The following is a 20,058-nucleotide window of genomic DNA, read 5'->3' as shown; positions in this document are numbered from 1 at the left end:
TTCATGCTTACACTATTAATTTGCTTAAAAGGTCGTGTACAAACAAATTATCCTGACTTGAATGACTAGTTAATAGGTATTTAACATTTGTAAAACTGTGGGGAGTTGTTTGTTCATTTATTTATGTTAGTTCTTTTCATAATCTGAATGCAGCATTAGTTCTTGGGCAAGGGCTGATGAATGTTTGTTTTGACATTTCCCTTCTCTTTAAAGGACACTTTTTTTTTTTTTTCTTAAGATCTATCCTACTGGGGAGGGGTTATATTTTTAGGTGTGGTTCAGAAGAACAATGAGTAGTTGAAAAAATAATTTAATAATTAGAGTGGTCTCAAATTGGTTGTCTTCTTAGGGATGTAGGGGGACATAGGGTGTAGTAAGGGATGTAGAGGGGTCTCTAAATTAGAGGTCACACCTGGATTTTGCTTCTGCTAAGATTTAGGCTATATCATATCCTCTCAGGTTTTCTCAAATTCTGATATTTGGACAGTAAATCCCTCCTTCTACCTCCTCAGTCTACAGTTCCTTGTATAGCATCTTAATTAGCAAGAAGAAACAGAAATGTCCTTAACATTTGCATGTTGAAATGTGGAGCCTCCTGGCATTTTTTATGATCATGCTATCTCTGCTGTCCAGTCTAGATGCCACTTAGGGGTTCTTTCTTTCCTTATCACACTGAAGGTTTTTGAAGTCACAGTTCAACTACCAAGTCCTGTATCAGTCTATTGACATTTCAGAGGGTTTTGATTTGTGGTCCTGGTTATAGGAGAATAAAGACACAGATCGATAGAAACATTTATTGACTTAAGAATATAAATAAGTCTGCAAATATGCTTTTTATACAGACACTTGCATTGCAAATACAGGGTTATTGAGATTTTGGTCTTACACAAAAAATAATTTATTAGCTGCTTATTTGCTTTACACACCAACTTACAAGAGGCCTTCTTTATATATTTGCTATAGTATACTTATTTCAGAAGGAAATGTATTGTACAGTGAAATTTACATGTTCATCCCTTTCTTTTCCCTTTGTTTTCTAAAAATATCTAGTGACATTGGGGTCGGTACTGATCCTCCATATTCCATTTTTCTCTTAAGCTTAACACATCACTGTTTAATGTTTCCAAGTTTATGGTCTTTCACTGCATTTGAGCCCAAGACAATAATCACAGTTTTGTGGAATATGGCTCTTGCTGTATTTAACAGGTCCTTGCAAAGGTCTTATCTGTGGAGTGTGCCATGCTGTAGCATGATAATCTTTCTGGCTACAACAATACAAAATTACCCTACACCCTCTCCTCCCAACCCAGGAAAAGGCTACAGCTGAAATAATTAAAATCCATACGCTTAATGATCTGTGCCTTCTGCAGGGCGGCACATTACTGTCTCTAACGATGTTTAATAGCTCATAACATTCAATACACTTAATCATCAATTACTGGCATTTGTAGTACTTTTGCATACAGAACATATCTTGATCGGGGGAAGACTGCATTGGAACAGACTCAACTATCCACGTTGGAAAATAAAAGACACTGGGGTAGACCGAATGCGGATGCATGGTTGTCTTTGGAGCTGCTCAAGCGACTGAGGCAGGACCGTACCAAGGCCATGTGGTTGTCTCAGACTATGTTAGGTGAGGAGGAAGTTTCAGTTTTCTTGTGGCACACTGCACTTTGTTGGTCTCCCAACCATTCTGGGGTTATCCCTTATTGGAATGTCCGGTAACTGGGAAGCTGGCCCCACCCAGCCACCTGATCTCCCACAGGTCAATCGCTACTTTGTTTCTGTGTCTTTATATGTAAGGTGATAGTGACGGCTATAGTGAAGGCTAGAGGAGCCTGAAGAGGTCCTACCCAGATCAGAAATCCTCCAGTCTCACTGTCACTTCAGGGACAATGGAACCATCAGCCTTCTGTCATTTTCCATGTAATTTCCTGTTTGCTCAGTGTTGCTTGGAAAAACAAAGAAAGATAAAGAGCCCAGAGAGTCCACTACCTTTGGTGGAATGATAAAGAAAAAGGCAGAATTCTCATTTTATAATAATCACATGGTTTTGATGTAGTTTGCACAGTACCTACTTTCAATATATATATAAAAATATTATTTATAAACCATGTTGATTACTTTGTTTATCTAATATTACAACTAACTGCATATTGATATACATTATATTATATATAATACCATATGCATGTAATATATAATAATATAACATATGCATGTATTGAATTTAATATTATAGTTAATTATATATTAATTATTAATATACTGTATAAATATATATGATTATACCATGCATAATTATATTTAGATGCATATAAGGCTTTGTTTGCATATTTAGGCCAAAGGTTATTTTGCTTCTGGTAACAGAAGGATTTGAACTGTGCCAGCACTTCTGTAGATGCTCAGTCCTGGAAGTGACAGGATCTGCAGGAGGTAGCTTATTTTAATACAGAGTTTGCTTGAGAAAATACATGATTTCATCATCTCTGAGTCTCAAGAGAAAAATTCTGATTGTCGACCTTTCCTCCTAATCATGAATTTGAGTCATAACTACCCTGGGGTGAAATGCACACATTGTTCTTTCAAGTTCTTGATTGTTTCCGAAAAAGTTCTAGGACTTTTTCCAAGTTGATAGCAAATGCTTATGTGGGCAAAACAAAAGAGGAGGAGCAAAGGTGTTGCAACTTCCACTATCACCTGCCTTTCTCAAATGTTACAGCTTCTCTGCTGCTGGCTGAACTCACAAGACCAACTTAAAAAAAAAAAAAATAGAGGAAGAAAATATAAGAAAATATTCATGTCACTGATAAATTCATAGCATTTAGGATTTCATCCTTTCTTCTTGCTTCAGCAGCAGTTGGATATGCTTTATATATTTATTTAAAGATTTATTTATTCATTTATTTGAGAGAGAGAGAGACACACACACATACACAGACAGACAGAGAGAGGGTGGGTATGCCAGCTGAGGGAGAGGGAAGGAGAGAGAGAACCTCAAGCAGACTCCTCGCTAAGCACAGAGCCCATTGTGGGGCTTGATCTCAAGACCCTGAGATCATGACCTGAGCCAGTGTCAAGAGGCAGATGCTTAACCAGTTGAGGCACCCAGGGGTCCCAGGATATTTCTTAAAACATAAAGTGCCATGTCTACCGTCCTTTGCTCTTCCCAACATTCATTGAGTGTCTCTACTCTGTCAAATATAGGTTAAGTGCTAGGAATAATGATATCAATATGCTACAATTATAGTTCCTACCCTGACGAAGCTTAAAGTCTTGACAAAGCGTTGAAGATTCAAATGTATGCAGCATAGGCAGTCATAAATCAGCTCTAAGAAGAGGCAATGGGGAGTGGTAGAGCCTGGAAATAATGGGAGAAATGTCTTTATTTGTTCTTCCCTCCCCTTCTTCACTCCATCCTTTCTTCCTTATTTCTTAATAATACTCTGCTAACTAAATAAAATAGCATGCAAATCTTCAACTCCTAACACCTATCCAGATGGAAATATGTAAACAAATAATTTTAATATAGTAAGTAGAATCTTAAAAGTTATTTCTAAATCCCAGCTGTTGATAGTACAGACCCTACAGCCCGGGTGGCTTTGAATGCTGTCTCCACCATTCACAAGCTGTTTGACCTTCGGCAAGTAATCTTCCTTTGCTTCAGGTATAAATGGTGACAATGCAAGTATTTAACTTCATCATGTTCTCTTGAGCAGTAATTGAGTCATGATGTAGAAAGCTCTTCAAACAAAAACTTGGCACAACATGAGCTCTAAATAAAAGAGACTGTTCTTAGTAGAAAAGAGACAAGACAGCACATGTTAAGATATTAAGTCTGAGTAGACACATGCTGATAGAATCTTAAAATGGAAGGAATCCTGAGTCACCTTGTGGGCACCATCTACTTGCTGCTGGAATAAGCCCAGAAGAGACAATTCCTCAGTGTTTACTCATGCAGCTTGTTCAACTCATCCTGTGCTATACACCAGTCAGCTCTGAATAATTTTATCAAGGTGGTGCTCACCTTTGTCTTCCAGAAAGGAGTCAAGAGGGCGCTGGGTGGCTTAGTTAGTTAAGCATCTACCCTCTGCTCAGGTCGTGATCCCAGAGTCCTGGGATTAAGCCTCTCTGCTCAGCAGGGAGTCTGGTTCTCCCTCTGCTCCTCCCCCTGCTCATGCTCTCTCTCTCACTCTCTCAAATAAATAAACAAAATCTAAAAACAAAAATAAGAAAAAAACAAATAAACAAAAAACGAACAAACAAACAAACAAAAAAAGGGAGCCAAGAAGCATAGTATAATGTGTCAAGATCTCCTCTGGTAACATTGTAACTTTCATGGTGTTCTCCGCATTGACCGTTTCTGGTGTTTTTATTTGTTCATTTGTTTTGTATGTTTGTTTTTTAAATTGGAAGATCTAATTGGCTTTATTAAGCAATTCATGAATTGGGCAACATCCCATTTAGCAAATAGAGAAATGCTCCTCACATTGACCATTCATTTAGCATTTCATTTGCTTTATCTCAAATGAAGATATATATTTCCCACCATGCTTCAAAAACGAGCTAACCACAGCAGTAAATCGTTTTAAAGCATTGCATTGCTTTACAGATTCTACAACATAATCAAAAGCATAAAACATTCAGATGTGCACTGTCCATTCAGTTATCATTTAAAAATTCTCTTGTGTCTATTCCTTTACTGTCCTGTATGTGGCTCCTTGGGGATGTACAGTTTGGAGAACAGAACTAGCCAAGAGTTTGTGAAGCAGTGGTCACGTATTAGACCGCACTAATCTTTCTTCTCTTAAAATATGTTGCATTTTCTGCATTGCTGTAGAGGATCCATTTCTTTCTTTTTTTTTTAAAGATTTTATTTATTTATTTGACAGACAGACAAAGATCACAAGTAGGCAGAGAGGCAGGCAGAGAGAGAGGGGGAAGCAGGCTCCCCGCTAAGTAGAGAGCCTGATGCAAGGCTCAATCATACAACCCTGGGATCATGACCTGAGCCAAAGGCAGAGGCTTGCACCCACTGAGCCACCCAGGCGCCCCGAGGATCCATTTCTCAGGATCATCTAAGATTTGTACCTCGAGGAAAATATGTGTGAAAAAGGTTCTGAGGCAGCCTAAGCTATTGGGAAAAGGGAGCAAATCATAGCTAAGAGGGTTAGAAATTTTTGCTCTTTATCTCTCCTCTTTTCTAGGACTGCTACCATGGGAAAATATCAAAAACATGAGCTATCAATATACGCCAGATACCTTATGCAATTAGACAAAGAAAAACACTGAGAGATGGTGGACTCTGAGAAACAAACAGGGTTTTGGAGTGGAGAGGGCTGAGCCTGTTGGTGGATGTTATGGAGGGCATTTATTACATGGAGCACTGGGTGTGGTGCATAAACAATGAATTCTGGAACAGTGAAAAAAATAAAATAAAATAAAATTCAGAAAAAGTAAAATCTACGTAATTAAGGGAAATTTTATATTAGTAAACAAAAGAGAATGATGTGCAGTTTTAGATATTACATATCATAACTGGTGGTTAAACATTATAGGCATAGAGAACTTTCTGGAAGATAGCTTAACACTCTCTGAACCTAATTTTTAATCATGCCCTTTTCCCTTACTTCTCCCAGTTTTCCCATAGTTTGTTTATCAAGTATTTAAAGAGAGCTTCTATTGCATGCAGGCTCTCCCTTCAAAGGATGCAACACATGGTATTCATGTTATTTTGGTTCATAATCTGCTTCTAAAATTACCTTTCTACTCCTGAGACTCTATCCTCTGCATGTTATCCCTCTCTTCTATGTATTATTACCATCCTGCATTATTCTGCATTTGAGTTGATGTTACCTCAAAGTTATGCACAATTGTCTGTCCATCTCTAGTGCCACCACGGTAGTCTAAGAACCAGAACAAGCACCAGCTCAAAAGCCAAGTGCTGGAACTCTTAAGGAGGTGATTTTATGCCTTAAAACAATAAATATTTTGGGGTGCCTGGGTGGCTCAGTTGGTTAAGCAACTGTCTTCAGCTCAGGTCATGATCTTGGAGTCCCAGAATCAGTCCCTCATCAGGCTCCCTGCTCAGCAGGGAATCTGCTTCTCCCTCTGACCCTCTCCCATCTCATGCTCTCTCTCTCACTCATTCTCTGTCGAGTAAATAAATTAAAAAAAAAAAAAAAAACTTTAACAGATTTTTATTGGGGAGATGTTTTCTTGATTCTAAATTGTGTATGCAGAAGTGGAATCAGCCAATAAAAAGCACTTCCATACCTTAAACCAGGAGTTCATGAGCTGTTCTTGTCATGGAGAGGACCACAATGATGGGGGTAGCAGTAATATTAGTGACAGTAATGAGGAAGCCTCCATTATGGGTAAAGCCTTGTGCTGGTTGCTTTGACTGCATCACCTCTAACCTTTAACCCTAATGACTGTCCTCAAGGCTGCTCTCATTATTTTGGCCCCTGTTTTGCAGTGGAGGTGACTGAAACACCAAGGTTGAATAATCATCAAGTCTAACTTTTGTCAGTGGTTGGCATTGAGTCAGGGTAATGATCCTAGATTTTTGTGATTTTAAAGATTACTTGTCTTTTATTCTATGACTTAATATCTCTCTATATAGTTTTTAGAACAATACTTACATAATAAGCCTTTATATAGAAGCACTGTGTGTGCATATTAATTGCTATTATTTCCCTTTGGTCACTTATTTGGAAAGACTAATTTTTCTTTTTTCTAGCAGGTTGTAAGTGGCTTGAGGGGACCAAAGACTTTACTATAGATACCCTGCTCTGAGCTTTAGGTTTATATCAAGTAATTGAGAGTGAACACAATGGTATATATGAAAGAAACAGGCAGATCTGTTATCCCCTCTTCATTGATCCCTTCCGTCTCCTACACAAGCATGCTGTTTCTTAGCTAAATATTTTAGTCTTACAGAAAAAGCAGTTCCCTGGGAAAAACAGCCAATTTTATCCTGATAAACTTGCTTATCATTGCACAATATAGATTTCCACTTTAATTCAGTAATCTTAAAACTATAGGGATATAAAATGCATTAACATTGTAGCTGACTTCAGATTGCTTTTCCTTTAAAATCTTTAACAACGTGAAATCATTTGTACCTGCTTAAAATGAGTTTTTGGTTGTAATTTAAATGGAATTAAATCATCTTCTATTTATCTTAGAATGATCTCAGAATTTAGCATGAGATTTCCATTTGCAGAGTCACATTTACTAATGTGGGGCTCTCTCCTCTCCATCTCTATTCTGCCCCCTTCCCTCCCCACCTCACGGATGTCTCCAGAGTTCCTTCCTGGGGTGCCTGTGTGGGGGCCCCAGTTGGGTGAGCTTCACCTGACAAGTCTGTACTGCTCTGTGTTACTCCTAGCTCTGAAGCAGTATTGCTGACCCAATGGCCAGCACATGGATTAAGTCTCCTTCTTATATACTGACCTTCTGTATAAAAACCTGACCTTGAATATTAGTTTGATTAGGCATGGTTCCTCCACATGCTGAGGGGTGCAGCTGGGCTCACCTCCCTGGGCCCTTTGTTTACAGAGTAGCTGAACGTGAGTGACCTACTGTTTCTGTGGCTCATATACCAATTTAACTTGCAGAATTTGGGATCAACCATGTGGCTCCCTAGATGTATATGCAGAATAAATTTCCCCTTTCCTTGAACAAGTAGATTTATTCCAGCAGCAACTGTTCCACTCTTTAATACCATATGCAGATATGTCCATCTTTAGCTGTGGTGACCTTCTCAATAGTTCATTAGATTCACCCATTATTGTGAATGTTCCTTCCAAGCGTGCTTTGCAGAGTGAGAATGAGATCGTCTTCTCCCTACAGCATGGATATCTGCCAATGAGTCCCTTCTTTTCAGGGTTTGGGGGATGTGGAGGAAATTTATATAATCCTGTAGCAAGGGTGGGACCCCTGAATTAAATATGTATTTCCTAATTGCCAGCCTCCAACTTTAAGTCTATTTAGCCCTGAAGGGCCAGACATCTTGGAAATTCACTTCTGTGCCAGGACGGTAATGAATTATTACATTTCTCCCATGCCGTTATATATCAGGCTCTTTGTCTGTGTCTAGGCATTGGAACTAAGCTGGTCCGCTATATAAGATGCTTATTGTAGATGGTAGTTTCTTTTAAAAATCTACAGCGAAGTGTATTTCCTGACACACCCTCATTTCCCAAGCATGAAAGGCTTTAAATAACTATAACATTGAGTGAATTACATCAATTCCAACGTGCTTGTGAAACAGTTAAGAGGTACTATTTTTTTTTCTCTTGTATCTTCAGATACAACACAGGATGCACAGGGTTTCAGTGATACAGTTGACTTTATTTAAATGAGATGGGTTTTGATTAACAGATGAGAAATAATCATTCCTATAAATAGAATATAAACAAATTGTTTTACCCTAAATTAAATCATCATTCATATTAACTCTATTCTTCAAGTTTACTGACAAAGCTTTTATTGCCTCTGTGGGTGCTCTGCTATGTGAAGCTTCATTATGTTGCTTCCCAGGCCTTTCCACCCCAGGTGGTACCCAGTTCATGGATAGGGGACTTGTGTCATCCTAACCAGCGATCCCCTTTGCTTCCAATTCCTGGGTCTCTTTATACAAATACTTGGCATTCACCAGCCACTCCACCTTCTCTCCAGTCTCTACCTCTGATCAGTTCCTAAATCTGGTCTTTCTCTAATACGGATCTCACTAATATTCCTTTCCTCTCTGTAGCCCATTTCTATTTTCCTGGACCATCCAGACCCTCGTTATTGCTCCTCAGGCTCTAATGTACTTGCCCTAATAATCAGTGTTTCTGCCCTCAGAATAAATGCAGTTTATTTTATGTATTATAGCCAAAAAAAAAAAATCTATTAATGTCACTTCCCTCCCTACTGAGGACCCAGTTTGGATCTCTTTCTCAGCTCCCCAAACACTGCCATCTCTCCTCTGCACCCCCTACCTCACTGTGCCTCCCATGTGACTGTAGTTCGTCACATACCCTGCACCGGCGTTCAGAGCCTCACATGGTGTTCACGCTGCCAAGGGTTCTCTTCCCGCTGCCGTCTTTCTGGTGAACACCTCTTCGTTCTTCAAAGTCCATCAAAGTTGACGGCTTCTCCCAGCCTCACACTAAATAAGTAAATCACTTCCCTTTCTTTGTCTACATTCTTAATCGTATGCCTATTGTGGTATGTAGTCATATATATTATGAGTATGTACTTACATCAAGTCTCCTTACTAGATTGTGAACCCCTAGAGACCAGGGTGCCCGCAGTCACCTTTGTAATTTCAGAGCTTAATAATATCTATTGTAGTACGGGTTTGTTGAATTGGTTCAATTCTCCTATAAATGTTCTCTGTATTAGGGAATAGCTTCTTAGCAGAGTATTAAAAGACTGCATTGGGGGTCTGTCTGTAGTCTGTTACTGTCTGATTAGTTGAATTAAGAGCACAGTGTTAATGAGGCCAGGGTTTTAGTTTCATTCCTCTGTGGAGCGTTAACATTGTCCCTCAACTGTCAGTAAGCTCACCTGGCTGCCTCGTAAATCCCACCAGTTCCAAGGGAAATGGAAAGTGAGAATGATTAAGGTCAGGGCAGCTTCATCACAACTATTAGACAAATTGAATTGAATATATTCCTTATTGATGTTCAAAGAACAATTTCACACCTCCACGGGAAATGAGAGCCTTACTTTGTCCACAGCCCCTGTCCAATGTGCCCTGATGTGTTGGACTTGAACGGTGGCAGGAGGACCTCCTGTCTGTGACGGGTTTTGCGGTAGGAACAACAACCATCCATCCGCAGATCCTTACGACTGTTCGCCCCGGAGCTTCCCGTCTACCCACCCGCCTGTCCGTCTTTGTGTTCCAGGTGAGACAATGCGCATCGCCTCTTCAGAGTTTGCTGATGACCCGTGCTCCTCGGTGAAGCGTGGCACCATGGTGCGGGCGGCCAGGGCTTTGCTCTCAGCGGTAACTCGCCTACTCATCCTGGCGGACATGGCGGATGTCATGAGACTTTTGTCTCATCTGAAAATTGTACGTATGTGGAATTTATCAAAACTTGCCTTATGGGGGTGGCAATCCTGACTATGTAACCTGGAGCTTGGGACCGCACTAGTGATCTCTCACTGCTCAGTGGCCCGCTTACTCACCGAGTGTATACCCACCCCCCAATTTTTCTAATATTAAAATTACAGTCGTTAATATACTCAGAAAGTTATAGAGGATTCACTTGAGTTTGGATCCCCCCCCCCACCACCTTACTTCTTGGAGAGCAAAAACAGTATATTCTTTTAGGCTGCAGAGACTGAGCATAGTATATCTGCCTGGGCCCTATCTTCAGATTCAGATTAGTAATTCAGAGGACGTCAGCTTTCCCGGGGTTGCTGGCCAAATGATATGGACTTTGAACATATCTTGGTCTGGCAATAAAGAGCCCTATATACACAACTCATGGCTAAGGCCAATCTTATTACACCAAGCCTGGCATCTAATGTAACTGGGCACTTCGTGTCCCAGTAACCCATAAACCCCTGTTAGAAGTGCCTCACTTGTCATGTTCTTGGTTTCTTTCAGCATTTTTGTTTCCTAATGGAACTGGAACCCTACCCTGGTCACAAATTTTAGTGGGCCAGAGACCAAGGCAACCTTTGCAGTCCCTGACAACTTGGCCTCTCTCTACTTTTCTAGTTGCTGGCTGGCATCTATTTGCAAACAGGATAGTTTAGTCCTCTGAATTAAGATGTTGTAACTCAAAGGCTTAGGCATATGGCTTCTGCCTAGAGAGTTTCTACTCCATGCCCTCAGTGAATTTCATTCCTGGACAATTGGCACCAACCTTGAACTGATCTCAGGGTCCTTAGATGATGGGATGTGAACCATGGGTTTTCTTTTTTTTTTGGAAATCAACCTGTTGCTGGTTTAGTCCCCCCTAGATGTGGCCAGAATGGCTTATTTTCCCTAATATCTAATCCTCAGGCCTTTGTCAGTAAAATGAACAGTAAGAGGGCAGGTGAGATATCTTAGATTTGTTCTGTAGGGGAGTTCATTAAAGAAATTTCTAAAACAGCAGGTGGTTCTCTGTTGAAAAGGCTTGGGTAGCATCTTGCCTGAGCTGACCCCAATAAAAAAGCCACAATTCTAAGTTATGTATAAACTCCTTGATATTATTAAATGTCTCCAATTCCAACACATCCAGCATGAGTTCCATGATCGTAAGCCACAAAGCAAGGTACAACTCTTTCTGGTATCTGTAAGGGCACCTGAGGAGCCAAGAGGCACAAAGCAGAACCTGCTTGGGAGCTTCCTCTCAGATTTTTCTGAGAACAGGCCTGGAAAAGCCAGGAAAGGCTTTGCAGTTTGGATGAGGTGAGCAGAATGAGGAGAGACTTTACCTATTTCAGAGGCTATCAAGAGACAGTGTAACGTTATGATTTGCTATAGTATTGACATATATATGACAGTATAACATTTTGATTCCAGGACTTAGCTACAGAAAAAAGATTAACTTTGATAGTGGTTTGCCAACTGTGTTGTCATCTACCACATGACCTCCTTACATACCAGACACTTTATCTGTTCATACGGGGCTAATGGCAGTAGAGCCCTTAGAGCTGTAAGAGATTTAAAATGGTTGCAATTCCTATGCAGCGTTTCTCACAGAGTGTGGTGCAAAATAAGCGTGTGGTAAATGGCAGCCATGTTGCTGTTTTCAGATCCCTGGAACCCCTTGCATACTGCAGTGGTGGCTGTCATTCCCGAGGTTCCAAGTGTGCTATATGCTTATTTTAAGCAACAAATTACTTTGTTCTGAAGTGTGTGGGAGAAAAAGTTTTGTTATCTTTCCCTTACAGACTGCTGAGTGTTCAAACGCCGCATTTTCAGAAAGATCTTACCCCAGATGGACAATCTTCATTTCCCAGGGGAGAACAGAACTGAACCTAAAGAAATTAACTTTGCATCCTATATGTTATTGTTCTGTGCCACGGGAGGGTCCGTTCAGCCATTCTTAGGGAGTGATGACGGGCTGAATATTCTCCCTGAGCTGCCCACATGCAGAGAGGGCTCCTTGTGCATCCAGGAGGCATTGTGATGTACAGCCCCGGTGCCCGCCTGTAATCCTGCCTTTCTACCCACTTGTTTTGACCACTGCTGTCTACCGATCATATCACTGCCGCCTGTCATCCTGCAGAGTCAATTGGATTCTCTTCCCGGCACCGCAGATTAAGGAAAGTTAAAAAAAATAAAAAATAAAAAAAAAAAATAAAAGGTTTAGCACAAAATCACGGAAAGGTCAACCCAGCAATATTAAGTAGTCCTGTCAGACTGTCAGTAGTAAAATTAAAAATGATTGTAGACTAAATAACACATTTGTTCTACTTAGAGCGCAGCCTGTGCAGAGAGCAGCTGCGGTGGGATGTCGCTCTCTTGCGGAGCGAGTAGGAACTGCAGGGCCGGGGCGGCCGCTGAAGTCAGGCTGTGGTCCGTCTCAAGCTGTGAAAAAAACAAAACAAAACAACCTTCTCAACAATCCATTACAAATGAACATGGTATATAATTCTGCTTTAGCTTTTCCTTCTTTTCCTTCATGAACAAGCAAGCGTCGTCTGTTTTTAACTCAGATGAAGAAGTATCTTCATGTGTTTGAACGGAGCAGGTTAGAGATGGTCATGTACACCTTTGTTAAGGCTCTTTCCAGATAAAAGATGAGTTTCCTTACCACAAACATAAGTAAGAAAAAAGAATGACGGGTGATTTTCCATAAAGGTAGTTTGTTCCTTCTTCTTTTGGTCCACACACTTGAGTAATACCCTCCAGGAGTGTGCGGATTCCTGCCATGGTAACCTTTTTTATCTTTAAGCATTATGCATTTTACTTTTTATCTCTTAGGCCATATGCCAAATTTTTATTGCTCTTCTCTTCAGAAGAGCAATAAATTTTTCTTGTTTCTGAATACCTTACAGGAACACAGATGGAATTGCCTTATCAGAAACTTATATTCATGTTTTTCCATCAATAATTCACTGAGTAGATGAAGGATAGCCAGTTTATTCTCCTAAAATACCTGCTTTCATTCTCTGCCCTGCATCCCCATAAATAATTGTCAGCAAATCAAGTAGTCATAAGCAAGTATAATTCACACTATAAAGATGAGTAAAGAATTAAGATATCTGTGGAGACCATGTGAATTGGCAGTGTAGAGGTCCTTGCATCCACTACATTAAAATTATGTTCGGGAACTTAGTTCACATGACTGCAAAAGAGCAGTCTTTTCACATGACATACAAATATTCTAGTTGCCCATGTGAAGCTCCTTGTTTTGTTAAGCAAGTATTTGTGTGGGCTTTAATGTTGAGCTCATTTTTAAGCACGTTAAGGATTCTCATGGCTGCCAAAGTTTTTGCCACTGTAGTTGTTTTAAATTCAGGACTGAATGACAGTTTTGGAGTGACCTATAGTTCAAAGTTGGGTTGTCCCCCAGGTGGAAATGTGATGTTCCTGAGCAGAGCTAAAGTAATCATTTGCACATCAGACATCATTTAAAAAAATACTGAATTATAATCAATTTTCTCGTTGAAGTTGCTGGTGAGTGATTCCCTAGCCAGTCATCTGATATATCCTGCAATCAGTTGACATTGTCAGTATGTTTGGTTGATATGTGGCATTTTAGACTTTTTAAGGAATCCTGCATTACAATCGATGATCATGAAGAGGGATATTTATTTTTCCTAGACTCTGAATTAATGTAATCAGAATGTATTGTCAATTCTAAGCAATGGTGATGATATTACGAAAACTCATCTTGACATGTATGTGTTAGAGAAAACAACCCCCCTGTCTTCAGGCTAGGTCCTGGAATAATGATGTTCTTCATTATCTCAGATTTCTCTCTAGAAAGTGCAATGGCAAAATAGAAAAACAACAACTCCTTCATCAGTTTCCCAAAGAAGTCAGATTACCTTCATAGCCATCAGGGGCCGGATCTAATGCCGCTGTCCCCTTGTTTGGGAAGCATTGATGAGGCAGACTTTGATATTACCTCTGCTTTTTGTGACGTTAGCCTAAAATAGTGTCGAGTGTCCTCAGTTACGAATTATTTCTCAATAGGTGCCTGTTTAGTCCTACAGCTCTAATGTAGCTCTGGTGTTTAAAAAACAACAGTTACTTGATGTAAAATAGCTCTGTCTCTGATTACAAAGGTAGAGATTATTGCACACGTTCTCAGCATATCTTTTTTTTTTTTTAAAGTTAAAGGTTTATTTGTTTGAGAAAGAGAGAGAGTACGGGGGAGAGACAGCAAGAGAGAAATCCTCAAACAGACTCTCCACTGGGCATGGAGGGCTCCATCCCAAGGCCTGAGATCATGACATGAGCCGAGATCAAGACATGAGCCAAGATCAAGAGTCAGGCACTTAACTGACTGAGCTACTCCAGTACCCCTTAGCATATCTTTTCCATCAGAGATATCGTGGCATAAACGTCATGCAGCTGGGTTGTTTGGAATTCATTTATGTATTCAGTTATCCTTTCAGGAAGTACTTATTGGAGGCTCAGTTTATACAAGATACTGTGCTTAGATAACTTCAAAGGTGACTAAGTCTCAGCCCTGCCTTCAAAACTATAGGTTACTGGGGGAGATAGTAAGAAAGAAAGCACTGCATGCTGGGAAAATGTGCATATTACTGTGGGATCTCACCTAGAATAAAAATATAATAAATGGATGTTTTCCACTTTAAATAACAGAAACCCAATTCAATGTGGTATTTTAAAAGGGAATATATTGGCTCACCAAACTAAGAAGTCTAGAGGAAATTAGCTTTAGGCAAGGTTTGATCAAGGCACAAAAATGTGACAAGAACCGGGTTTCTATCTCCTTTTCTTCTTGAAGGACACTCTTCTCTGTAGGTCCTTTTCTCACGGTCTCAAGATGGCTGCTAACCACGAATTTACATGCTTCTAGACTAAAGATAGCTAGAAAGAGTAAATTCTCTTCCCTAATAGCTCAAATAAATGCTCCACAGTCTTGTTAGTCCTTTTGGCTTATGAGTTAGGGGCTTATCTCTGGGTTATTTAGAGGGGAAATGGGATGTGCTGGTTAGCACTTGATTTTTAAATTTGGTCAGCACCTACTCCTTTCCGTCACCATCCCCCAAGCCATGGATAGAATCAGTTCAACCAAATTACAGTGTTGGTCGTTTCACGACGATATGAGGAAGGGTGACATGGCTGGGAGAAGGAGGTCTCGGGATTGGGTCTCATTAAACTGAATGAGATTTACCTTTCCCAGAATCAATTTCTTGGATCAGACCGAACAGGTTGGGGGTCACAAGCCCAAGCCTAAGCTAGGGTCTCTGAGTTGAGGGTGACTGGAAAGAAGTTGGTCCCTCAGAAGAGTTGGGGGATGTATAATTCTGTGCAATAATGAGATTGAATCTGCACAGTGATTTCAGCAGAGAGTTTAATATGGAAAATTGTGAAGTCCCGTAGCAGATTAGAGTCATAAGAGACTGGGTAACAAGACAGCGCTAAGGACATAGGGATGGCAAATATAAGGAGAAGCTGCTACCCCACGGTCTGAGATAGAGTACTTCAGGGAGACCACCCCCAACCCCACCACCCTAAGTCAGGGCCAAGATCAGATCTTCCTACTTTACTTTATGATAGGTCACTGAGGTGCCACACAAGCTAATGGAACTTGCTGGAAATATGCCCTTAGCGTGTCAAGAAAAAATACTCACCAAGAGCTATCTCACTGGGGGCATTCCACATAGCATCATCCAAGGGGGACCATGCTAAGGGAAGCTGCTGGCCACCTGGTGTTGGAGGGGCTACTTCTGCTGCAGAACCTTTGGGGAGAGCATACCAGAACCAAGGAACAAAATCTTTCTTCCTTGGTTGCCACCTAGCACTCTCTAGTAACGAGGCTCGACATCAGGCCAAATGGGAAAGGAATAATAGTTCAAAGACCTAGCCATGTTTTGGCAGAGCAGGCCAATGTGTGGCTTTGGATTTGAAAACCAGCTCAGGGAAAGAGAGTTTACTGAATGCAAAAGGGGTGCTCATGCCTTAAGGAAGGAGATGGATTCAGGTCGGACAACAGACATTAACTACAGAGAGCTTCACAAACCAAGGGAAAGAACAAAGGCATGAGAGCAAGAGAAAGGACTTGGGGTGTCGTCAGTAACATAATTGATGCTGTCTTGTTGCAGCCTGGAGAACCGGGTGGGGAGAGGCACTGATAGAGCTGAACAGGGAGACACATGTGCCTCAGAGACCAGGATGATTTGTTTGGACTCTACATGTGGGTTATGGGCAATCATTGAGTCCGTCTAAGCATCAGAATCAGATTTGTGATTTAGATAAAAAATTTTGGTAGTGATGTGAAAAAAGAATTAAAAGAGGGGTGAGTCTCAGCAAGGAGAAGGATGAAGAGACCATTGAGATTATCCAGGCCAGTGAACGAAAGGAAGCCTGGATGACAGCAATGCCAGTGTGTATTGTGAAAGGGAGGTCAATTTTAAAGTCATTAAAGAGATCAAATGGCTAGAACCCAGAGGCTGATCAGATGGGACAAAGCTCTTAGTGAATATTCATAATCAGATGGGATGGTCAGTATAATCCAAACCCTTTATAAACCTGTCTTCTTCTGGGAAACTGAGGCGTAAGAGAGAGCTGGAGAGTTGAAAGCATGAACTCTGGAGCAAACTGCCTTAGTTCAGACCCAGGCTCCCACACTCACTTGCTGGGAGTCCTTTCGGGAAACTTGGGCAACTACGTTGACCTGAATCTCTCCTCCATAAAGTAAAAATAGGGAGAATTTCTACTGCAAAGGGCTGTTTTCTGGGATGAAATTAGGTGTATGTAAGCCATTTAGAACAGTGTCTGGTACATCTCCAAAGTGCTCGGTGACACTGACTGGTGTCATTTTTCTTGTACTAAAAATAAGTTTGGAAATATAAGCTGTATTACGGTTGTGCTTCATAAACCATGACACTTTAAGAATACGTGACACTAGCATTTAATCATTCTTGCTTTCTGACGAAATCATCTTCTTGTTAACAAGAAAACAAAATTTAATCAGGAGGGGCAGCTTATCAAGGAAGAGAATATTTAATCAAGAAGGCCAGCTTTAGGAAGCAGAGACATAAAATGTAATGATGCTGGGATCACTGTGGTCAAACCCGAGTATGTGGCTAAACAAGTAAAGTAATAAGATGCAGAATCTTACATCCATTTGTGTATTTACTTAGCCAACTACTATTTCCAAGATATTTAAAAAAAAATTTTTTTTTAAAGTAGGTTCCATGACCCGTGTAGAGCCTAATGTGGGATTTGAACTCAGTACCATGAGATCAAGACCTGAGCTGAGATCAAGGATCAGAGGGCGCTTAACTGACTGAGCCAGGTGGCCCCAAGATAATATTTTTAATTTAGCCATAAAACCAGATCCTAATAAAAGAGTTATATATGACTTCTTAAATAGTTTCATCAATGTCACTTAAAGTCCAATCAATTCACTATCCATGGTAGGACCCTGGAATGAGGTCAATCTGTCCCAGTGGAATTTAGGATCGTTACACCAATGATTTACAAGGCTGGTATGGACAGTAAATGTCAGTCGGAGAACCAGATCGCACAGTCCAGAAGGGGGGGGATCAGAATCTCAGTTCAGTACTACCCCCATCCCCAAATGCCTGCTTAACTAGTACTGAATGACTGAATGACTTCAGACTACTTTTTGCGTATGGAAGTAAATAAGTGAAATTCCAATCAGGAAAATTGGAGACTGATTTAAAGAGTTGATCTCAAATGATTTGACACAGCTGTAGACTGGCAGGCAGGCCTGCTTTAAGAATGGGGGTAGAGGCTATTTTGAACAAGCTTTGAAAGACCAAGATTTTAAGAGTTTTAAGTGACAAGCTCTGAAAATACTATCTAAATCCACTAATGAGGGAAGAAATTTTAATATCTTTTCTAGGTGTTTGAGTCTTTTCAGCTGCATAAGCTACCAATAATAAGGACAGGAATGTGTGGTTGAGCAAAGGGTTCTCCCTTGGTGTTCCTAAGCCCAGCCTGTTGAGGGAGGAGATCAGCCGGCTGCCCTGTCCAGGACTGCCACGGGTTTATAATGAGGGAAACTACGGCAGCTGCCTCTAAGGACCCCTGCTATGAGCTCACTGAAAACAACTTCCCAATCCGGAACATGGAGTCTCCCCAGCTCCCCCCTTAAAACTCTTCCCCAGGAGCACCTCTCTCCTCAGAGCCCTTGCCAGCAGCTGCCGTGTCTTCTTCACTGTGTTGCTTCCCCTCTTCCCAAGGGCCCAGTCTGCAGACATTCGTTTCTTCAAACTTAGTGGGGGGAAATATTTTTCCCTTAGCTGGACGCTATGCGGCAGGTCAGTACCCCTGTTTAAGGAGCTCCTCACTTTTTGCCAGGTACTCTGTTTGCTCTTTTGTTATTTCTTTTCCTTTTCTTTCCTTCATATACAGTATGCCTGATTTATCTGGGAAAAGAGAGGAAGTCTTTGGCTTCCATTTCTGTAACATACTTTGATCTAGTCAAGTTCCTGGGTTCTTTGTGTGTTGAGACTGGCTTTTTATATATTTAGAACTTAGTGCATTTAAAATTCATGAGCATGAGAGGTTTTGTTTTCAACTTTTTGTACTTATTGTTTAAATGATCTCTTAGTAACATGTTGGGTCTGTTTTTAAAAGTTCCATCTGAGAGTCTGTATCCTAATTAGAGCATTTAGCCCACTTATATTTATTTGATAATTGGACTTAAATTGACCATCTTCATATTTTCCATGGATATACCTTCTTATCTCCCACCGTTCTTAAAACAACCTTGTATAATATGTCGACATTATTACTTTCATTTTATTAATGAAGACGCTGAGGGTCCAAAAGGTTAAGGGGCTTACCTGGATCACAAGGCAGACAAATGACCTAGCTGGGGTTCAAATACAGGGCAGCGTGACCTGCCTGCAGCTCTTCACACATACTGACTTATTTCTGACCCTGTGGGGACCGGGGACCAGTGAGGTGGAGAAAGCTTTTGGAAACACTGTCCCAGGCTCTTCTGTAGAAGAACTGCTTTTAAGGTGTTTGTTTGGCTTCTGGGGAGTCCCCTTCTTTTAACCCCAACACCCAGAAAGAAAATATTCTTGGCTCTGTTCAAAAATAAAAACTTGATTTTTCAATTTATTTTGACTTCTCAAAAAGTACCTGGTCACTCCCTTTCTCCATTTTTTTTTTCTCTCTTTATGTCCCTTCAGCAATCTCCCCTTTTGTCTCTCCCCCTCCCACATACACACATACCCCTTCAACTTTAGTTCCATTTCTTCCATTTTGGGGGGGACCTTGGACTGATGCTGAACCATGTTTCTATGTGAGACTTTCCCGCTAGGTGACCTCTCCAATCCTTCAAGATTAAAACTCCAAGTAGGATAAGTCTACCTTTAATCCTTCTAGATTAAAACTCCAAGTAGGATAAGTCTACCCCATTATTGGTGTTTCTTTTTGAAAAAACTTGGCTGAATTAGAAACATAAATTCAAACCAGTGACTGGCTTCTTCAAAGATCACCAAAATGTTAGGTGTAACACAACAAAATAACTCTTCCAAATTGGTCTGATTAATAATTGGTAAGAAGACTTTTTTATACATATTAGAAAACAAATCCAAGATTTAGTTCCTTCCGAGATAATTATGTTGCTCTTCTCTGGAACCAGTTTTTATGTCCTCAGGAAAGATTTACAGCTCAAATAAGCAGCAGGAACAAATTAACTGCCAAGAGCTGTCCTCTCAGTGATGCTGTTGATAGCCATGTTAAGATAATTATAAATCTATTAGAAAGTGAGACATCACTGATTTGTTGTTTTAAAGGTTTGAGATATGAGATTCTAATTAAACTATGAAAATGCTTTATATAGCCCATTCCATACCATAAAATGTGACTTGATTTGAGTCTCAAAAAAAAAAGGCATCCTTAAAACAGTCCTTTTTTCAGTGATACTTGTT

General features: G+C 40.4%; 1 protein-coding gene across 7 annotated transcripts in view; it reads left to right on the top strand.

Moving 5' to 3' along the window:
* CTNNA2 (catenin alpha 2) overlaps positions 1-20,058 on the top strand; it is a 1,132,931-nt gene that overhangs the window by 339,751 nt on the left and 773,122 nt on the right. For all 7 annotated transcript variants that reach the window (XM_059405715.1, XM_059405716.1, XM_059405717.1 and 4 more), the window contains one exon: positions 9,906-10,072. In XM_059405715.1, the coding sequence (XP_059261698.1) occupies positions 9,906-10,072 (167 nt within the window). The remainder of the gene's footprint in view (positions 1-9,905; positions 10,073-20,058) is intronic.

Source organism: Mustela nigripes, chromosome 7 (assembly GCF_022355385.1).
Source record: "Mustela nigripes isolate SB6536 chromosome 7, MUSNIG.SB6536, whole genome shotgun sequence".
NCBI classification, from domain to species: Eukaryota; Metazoa; Chordata; class Mammalia; order Carnivora; family Mustelidae; genus Mustela; species Mustela nigripes.
Note: the sequence above shows the minus strand (reverse complement) of the source record. Positions and strands in the feature narration are given on the sequence as shown.